Source organism: Tetranychus urticae, chromosome 2 (assembly GCF_039701765.1).
Source record: "Tetranychus urticae isolate SD_2017Ah chromosome 2, NJAU_TeUrti_SD_1.0, whole genome shotgun sequence".
NCBI classification, from domain to species: Eukaryota; Metazoa; Arthropoda; class Arachnida; order Trombidiformes; family Tetranychidae; genus Tetranychus; species Tetranychus urticae.
The window spans coordinates 26,336,152-26,344,793 of NC_142959.1; the positions used below are offsets into that span (position 1 = coordinate 26,336,152).

The 8,642-nt window shown below is 31.4% G+C and overlaps 1 protein-coding gene across 1 annotated transcript; it reads left to right on the top strand.

The window, feature by feature from the left end:
* The first annotated feature begins 509 nt into the window (after window positions 1–509).
* On the top strand, window positions 510–1,622 carry LOC112538666 (uncharacterized). The gene has a single exon (XM_025160483.2). The coding sequence runs from the start codon at window positions 609–611 to the stop codon at window positions 1,620–1,622; it is 1,014 nt and encodes a 337-aa protein (XP_025016251.2). The 5' UTR covers window positions 510–608.
* The last annotated feature ends 7,020 nt before the right edge of the window (window positions 1,623–8,642 follow it).

Below are 8,642 nucleotides of genomic sequence, written 5' to 3' on the forward strand. Positions count from 1 at the left end.
GGCTTAACATTGAAACAATGGCGAAGGAAATTCGGTCTATTCCTGCTCGACCAATCCTTTAATCCTTAACGTTTAAACTCAGGGCTTGAGGGGAAAATTCATTGTAGGATTTTAAGAAGTTTAACCTATTCTCAGGTCAAAGTCAGAGTTAGGTTTGCTCAGTTTGATGTTTTATTTCAAATATTCAAAACATGGATTTCGTTCTCAATAAACGTAATAGTAAAAATTTGATTTATTGTGATATGCTTTACTTATTAAAAAATAAGGTTAACTCTAGAATGTATTGGAAGTGCGTTCAAAGTGATTGTAATGTCACTATGATAAGTGAAAATGAGGATATAATCAAACATCCAATTCAACATAACCATTCAAACCATTTGGATAGAATTGAAAAGCTCAAATGTAGGGAGCAAATGTTTAAAAAAATTGAAAAATCTCCGAATCTGTCATTGAAACAGATATTCAACTTAGTAAGTAATTAACAAATTTGTTTAACTTAAATTCAATTCACTAACATTGTGATATTTTCAACTTAGGTTCGAGAAAAAAGAACATTGGAGTTAATTAATAATAACAAAGATATAAAAATAGCTCCTAGATTCATCAGTATGAAGTCTCAATTGTATTCAAAACGTAATTCTTTACTTCCACCCATTGATAAAAAAAATATAACAATTCCAATTGATTATCAACTAACTTTAGATAAAAAACCATTTCTAATTTATAATGATAGTAAAATGATGATTTTTAGCTCTGAAATTTTTTTGCAATATTTAGCTAATTCTGATAGAGTTTATGTAGATGGGACTTTTTCGTCAGCTCCGAAACAATTCAATCAATTATTTACTTTTCATGTTCTTGTCAATGAAAATATGTTTGCGGTAGTTTTCGCCCTTTTACCTGATAAAAAAATGACCACATATCTTAAGCTTATCTCTGTTATTACATCAACCATTAGGAATAAATTAGGTATCATATTCAGACCAGAACATTTACATTGTGATTTTGAGATGGCAATAATGCAATCATTCAAAACTTTTTTTCCCAATATTAACATACATGGATGTTATTTCCATTTTACTCAATGTTTACTAAGGAAATTACAAAATTTAGGCTTGAAGAAACAATATGAAAAAAATAATGAAATTAAATTATTGATAAAAAGATGTTTAGCTTTGCCTTTGATTTCATTGACTGATCTGGATGAAGTTTGGTATTTAATTACAAGTTTGAATACAATTGAAGATGATGAAATTGATGAATTTATATATTATATTCAATCAACTTGGATCTCAAATGATTCGCTTTTTATTCGAGAAATTTGGAACCATTTTGGCAATTTTGGTACAAGGACAACTAACCATCTCGAAGGTTTTCATAACAAACTTAATAGTTGCTTCAATCATGGCTCACCAAATTTATTTACCCTTATTGATCAATTGAAAAAATTCGAGTTTGACTATCGTATCGATTTAAGTCATGTTTTAGATGGCAAGATAGTTCATAAAAAAAACAAAAAATATATGCGTTTGAATGATAATTATGTAAAATATCACACTCAGTATGTCAATAATCAAGTGAATTTGCTTGAATATTTGGATCTTGTTGCTCGTTTGGTTTAAAGACTCAATAAATTTGTGTTTCTAGAGGATATTTGGTTATCCTTTTGTCTTAAAAGCTTAAAGTATTGGTCGAGCAGTACTAAACCGGAAATTCAGAGGTTAAAGCAATTCTCGTTAAAGTTAACCCAAAATTTTAAAACCTTTCCAGAGGTTTCAGTAAAACCCTTTTCAAACCCTAGGGCAAGTGACATTTCTTGGCAAAGGACAGGTACAGAGGACAGAGGACAGAGGTTTCAAGAGGTTGCTTGTCTTAATTTCAACCTAAAACCAAGACTCATTTCAACCTTGCAACGATTGATTATTGACAATTTTTTTTACTTGTCATTAGTTTTTTAGCTCAAACCCAATTACGGTCAAGGTCTTGACTATGAACAATCAATAGTAAATCCACTGGAACTGATTAGTTGAAAGTTAAATTAAGTCATTTGGAAATGTGTTGGTAAATTTAAACTCATATTGATTAATTACTTCATCATGGGTAACATTTTTAGGTTTGTTTTGATTCTAGTTTTTCAGTTTCAATATGCAGGTTCAATCGTTCGCTTAAAATGATCGATATTAACTCGATTAATGATTAATTGCATGAAATACAATAAAATGGGTCAACTATTTATTACCAGTTAAACCAGTAATGAAGTTAATTGCCAATTAAAACAGCATTTGATGATCTCACTCAATAATCGTTCATTAAACACCGTTTTGTAGCGATTGAGAATCGATTGTCGAAATAATTTAATGGTTCAAATTTTGATACCAATCTTTTAAAGCTATTGTTTGAATGACTTTGAAATTGTTAATTCATATTACTGTCGAAACTCATACCTTCAAAATATCAGGTCAAAAAACGACAAATTTTTATCTTGAATCTCGATTTTGGTTAAAACTATCAAAGGGCAATCCAATTATTCAATCCAAAAGGCAACTCTATTCCTGAAAATCTGATGTTTATTTGAGAAAAATTGATCAGATTTAACTTTCTTGTTAACCATGAAATCCGTAATAATTGGCTTACAATTGATTTACATTTCCTTTCAACACTGAAAGTAGTAGTTCATTTATACAGTAAATATGCCTGATCTAACCACTATGAATTATTCAATCTTTTCTCAAGAAAATAGATTTCATTTGATTCATGAAAGTGTTGCTCGTCGACTGAATAATCTGAGCTCTTGAGTCGAGAGAAAAAGTTTGCCAAGAGTTTTCATTTTACTGGATAAATTTGTCAACTTTTTTCGAATGAATCCAAATTTTTGCTGGATTCAGACTTTTCCAATACTGATTCTTATAATGAATCCAGAACTCTCCAGTCGACCTTGCTTGAGTAGATTTCGAGGCTTTCACCTTTTCGTCTCAACTCATCTGTGTCTTGGAAATGGGTTTGGCATACATTTTTTGAAAGCAGATCAGTGCAAGTTCATTTGACACAAGATCCCGTATTTAATTTTGCTAAATTATGTATCAAATTAAAGAACGTTTTTTATCTGAAATCATTGATCAGAATTTTCTCTTCTCCTCTTTCAGTATTCATGGATTTGCTGCAATAGTAACTAACACTTTTCTCAAATCATCATTACAAACCTTTGATTTAATTTTAAAAGATTAACCTGATTGGATCTAAATTTAAATTTCCCATGTTGTCTCTCTTTGCTCCATAAAACCATTCTTATTGTTGAATCTTGTCGACAAGATTTTCAATATTTTGTTAGATTCTCAAATAGGTAAAATGCATCATGAGTTGTTTTTTCAGTTTTTTTATGTTTCATTTTATTTTTGTAATAAAATGTATTGGATATTGATTTTAGTGCATTTATTAATATGTATCAATAAATTGTGCTCAATGCTTATTGATGCTATTGACAAACTCAGTGCATGATAATCTCTCAATTCTCGGAACTCTGCATGACGAATGGTTTTTGCATATTTATTTATCACATATTGACGAGATGATGTGGATTAAGGCTTAGGATTAACTCTGCTAATGAGACAATCAGAATCAAAATGTAGATCGAGATACACAATGATCCAACGTTTCATAGTTTTTATATAAATACAAATCCATACGAAAGGTTACATATTATGTCCACAGGAGCATTATGTTCGGTTGAGCATATCAACTGCATCTATTGGACGCATCTGAACGATCTGACTGAAATTATTTCTTATATAATCTGGAGTGGGTTTATCAGTACCCTGTATAGTTGAAGATTCATCAGTGAGTTATGGTAATTATGAACTTGATTTGAATTATCGTTACTTGGGACCAGTAACTTTGTGTTTTACATTTATAACTCTCACATTGTACTTCAATCATTCAAAAACAAATATATAATATTAATTCATTATTTCAGGAGGAGCAAGATGAAATTGGGATAAATGCATAGGAAATACACATGTAAACCCTAGAAATGAGATTCATATTGGCAGATCTTATCTTAATGTCATTACAACTCAGTATTTCAGTAAACTAAATGTTATTCAATCAAAAACTGTTGAGAAATACAAATATAATTTAAAAAATTTTAGGATGAGAAACTGAATACACACTTGTTGGTACAACAAAGATGCCTATGACGACAATGTAAGAATAAAACTGTCAATGAAAATTGCCAAGACATTAAACAAGTCTAACCAGCTAATCAAAGAGCGCTCAGGTGCTCTTCAGCTTCAAGAATAGCTAACATTGGACGAATAATGAGTTCTGAAGCGAATATTATGTAACGATTTTTGACTCTCAAAGACTAAAAAATTTCTGAAATTATTTCTAATATTGTGTGTTCATTTTTTTCAATAGATGCATTCAAGATGGACAAATATGAAATACGCTGAGTAAACATTATCAACTTTATCTAGAGTTATAGTTGGTGGCGATGAAGAAGCATGTTTGAGGCAAAATTCATATAAATGTGAAACATTTACGTAAGTACTTTAACAAAAGTACCATTTACCGTTTTGTAACTTTTCATCTCATTTACAGGGCCATTGCATTCTTTAAGATTGGAAAGGGTAATGTGTGTGAAAGAATCCATGATAAAAATGTAAAACTCGCTGTAGATAATGTGTTCAGTCAGCTGAGAATAATTGTCAATTCTTTTCCTATTTCCATTATTCTGACAGAATTGAATGTTTTGCATCGACCATTTCAAATGTTTTATTGTGTACCTTTTTGGTTGGACATCTATCGAAATATAAAAAGAAATTTCTTTGCGCAGATTCAAAAACATTGAAAAATCTGTGCCGCTTCAAAGTTCTCTTGAAAAATGTAAACCTTTTGTTTCGATTCAGATTCATGTAAATCATTCCGACTTTGCTCTGGTTCATGTAGTTCAACAGATTATTATACTGATGAATAAAGCGTTCATAGTGAAAATTGTGATCTTTAGATTCGTATGTAAAGGGAATCTGTTTAATATTGAAACTAAATTTTAATTGCTTTCGTATCACAGCAAAAGTATTTGATTTGATAAATTTGAATTGACTGGAAAATGGATCGTAGAAGACGTGTTTCCCATTGAACTGAGCCTAAATGCTGATCAATGTGCCACTCTCTGTTATCATTGGAACGATGTGAGGCAGTTTGTCAGTCAGATATTTTTACCCAGCTCATGACAGAACACTGAGCCTGGGTTGTTTATCAAATTATTCAAGGCATGATACTAATGAGAAACTTCTATACCCTGATACTTGTCAAAATTACGAAAGGACCAAACAGAATGCTGAGGTATCCACAAAAGTTACAGATTCTGGAATGACTCGCGGAATCATCGTTCTATTATACATGTATGTTTGATCTCTGGACTTTTTTTTCTGAAATTGTTACTTCAGCAGCATACTTCAAATATTTTTCTGTCAATATCGTTGAATTTATCAGATAATGACTGTGAATATATACTGTTATGGAAGAATGATTGCCATAAAATATTGATAAATTTCAATAGTACAAACCTTGACTATCGAAATGTCCCAACTTTCGAATTCTAAAACCGTATGAATATTATTTTCTATGAAAGAAAGCTTAGTGAAAGAATTATGAGGAACGTAGTGTTGGTGTTAAAGCGTTTTATTGTGGTGCAGGGAAGTTCAACAATTTAGTATACACTAATACAATATTAAGTTACAATAATTCGGTTACAAATTAGTTTGGTTAACAATAAGTTAAGGGTTACTGGGTAGGTAACAGTATAAGGAATAATTGTGGGAACAAACGGAGTCAAACTGATATGGTTAAGAGTTGAAGTGGTAATGTGATTTATTAATAATAACTGAAATTGAACCATTTTATACTGGATTTCAACTCTTAGATTCGCACACTTTGTAAGCATAAAATTATTGATCACAATATGATTAATTCATAATTATTGTGACCAAAAGATGTCAAAACATAGTTTGATTGACCAACCAACAATCATTGTGTATAATTGATGTTAAAATCAATATATTTATTTTTTATTGCAGGCCGCTATTTGTAACAGTCCCTGTTCTTTCAACCAATCTTCAACGTTCTTCTCATTGAGGTCTAGAAGTCTTACTGTTTCCGCCGCTGGCATTTTCTTATGCTGCTCTAACCCTTGGTAGTACTTTCTGTATAAACGAATGAGATATCTTGCCGCTGCGGTAGGGTCTGAAGTGATTTCTTCAATCAAAGTTTCTTTCTTCAAACCTTTATCTGTGCGTACATAGAACCTGATTAATACCTCTAAAGGGACGTTTTCAAATAAGGACGCGACATTTACATGGTCGATGTTATTTGTGAACAGATCGTTGAGTGTGATTTGAAGGCTGGTTAAGGTTTCATTTCTGCTATCAAAAGAGAGCAATCGCATGTCTTTACAAATGTTGAGAATCGATTTCTTTACCTCATCTAAAGGTTTGGTTCCTTCAATCTTCAGATTTTGCTGATTTGGTTTAATATTAGCGAAATAAATCCCTTTGGCTCCTGCTTTTCTAGTCTGATAATGACATGCGATTGCTACGCTTTTGGGTGTACAGGACGGATAAGTGCATATAACATATAATGATAAAGTTTTCTTTTTATTATTTTCAGGTCCGAGTTTTAACAAGTGGGTCAGACTGGAAGGTAGATATTCGCCAGGATGTTCAGTTGGACCACCTGGTTTAGCAATCTGTTGGAGGAATCGCCGTCTCTCTTCGGCTTGTCTCCTTCTTCTGCTTCCCTTTGATTTTGTCAACGGTTTATCAGACTGCATTCGTTCTTTGTTGAGTAAGGGACAGTTACGAATCTGGTGACCTGTTCCTTTGCATGCTAAGCAATTTGTGCATTTTGCATTGCGGTGCATTTTACTAATGTCAAAGTGTTACTTTTTTATTTGCTTGTAACGTACGTTGCCTAATTCTAATTTGAATCTATCAACAGCCAATCGCAATCTTGATTCTCAGCGTAGAGCAAACCAGGAAATATTGACAGGCGATTGCAGGAAAATGCTTTAATAGCTAACTTGCAGAGGACTAAAACTGGTGATGACTTATCTACGAATCTCGGTGGAACTTTCAATTGAAAGAATCCTGCGAACCATAAGCTTGTGATGCAGGTTAACAAGTTTAAGGGTAAGGGAAGGTTAATAATTTGAGTTACAATAATACAATATTAAGTTATAATGTTTACAATTATAAGGTTACAATGAATTGATTACAAATTAGTTTGGTTAACAGCAAGTTAAGGTTTACTAGGTAGTTAACGGTAAAAGGAAGGATTAAGGAAACCAACGGAGTCATCGTTGACTCGACCGCTGGCTGGAAACTGACATGGTTAAGAGTTGGAGTGGTAATATGATTTAATAACTGAAATTGAACCCTTTTATACTGGATTTAAACTAGCTCCCTCTTAGGTTTGCTCACTTTGATCCCAATATGATTAATTCATAATTATTGTTAAAAAGATGTCAAAACATAATTTGATTGACCAACCAACGATCATTGCGTATAATTGTTGTTAAAAATCAATAAATTGATTTTTATTTGTTACACTTAGCATCAATTTAGTTATCGATTTTCATGTACAAGTATCTGGCAAGTAAGCTTTTCATTGGGCACGTAAGTTGACAAATCTAAAGGATGATTTTCAATGTTGACAATGTTCAGGAACCTAATTTTTTGAATTATGGTTTACCGATTTTCTATTGGGAACAAATAGCTGAACAAACGAGATCTGCGTTACTTGAAAAATGTCATATTCAAATAATCAATTCAAGATTAAACTTGACGAAGCAAGTTGATAAACTTGTGATCAAAACCAACCAAGTTCACTTAAAAATGAAACTTTATTGATGAATTGGAGTAAAATAAATTTTCCTTCAACTTAAACTTTACAATAATGCTTTAAAAACATTGATTTTTAATGGTCAAGAATCTCAAATTTAACAGATAATATAAAGGACTTGAGTGGACAATATTATTCCTACGATTAATACATCTGTTTTTAGATCAATCAACGTAAGTCTTGATACAAATTGACCCGATAATGTTTCATTAGAGTCTCGATTTGGTCAAAAAACTCAAATCACATTTTAAACAGTCAGTTGACTTTTATCAATTTGTTGTCAAAATACAAAACAATGATATCCATTGGCTTTTCAGTTCAACAGTTCAACATCAATTAAGCACTCAATTAATCACTAGATTTGGTAATTGTCTAAATTGACCCTCAATTGTCCATGAATTGAACGAAAGACCAGAGAAACTGATAAAAATATTAAAACAAAATTATAAATAAGTCAAGTATTATTTTGGTTGTTAAGCAAAAAACAAAACAAAAAGGTATCAACAAGTAACAAGCGGTTTATTCAAATGATGTTCCTGATGAAAACTGTACTTTCCCTGTTGAACAGTTAAAGGTTATTTATTTTAAACGGCGCAATAAGTACCAAAAATAAGTAAATCTTATAATTCAAATAATTATCATTAAAATTAATAATAAATAGAAAAGGTTGAAAGCTGGAAAACTAAAGAGGATCGAGCAAGAAACACAACAACAACAAAAACAAGTTATGATTATCAGGATAAATG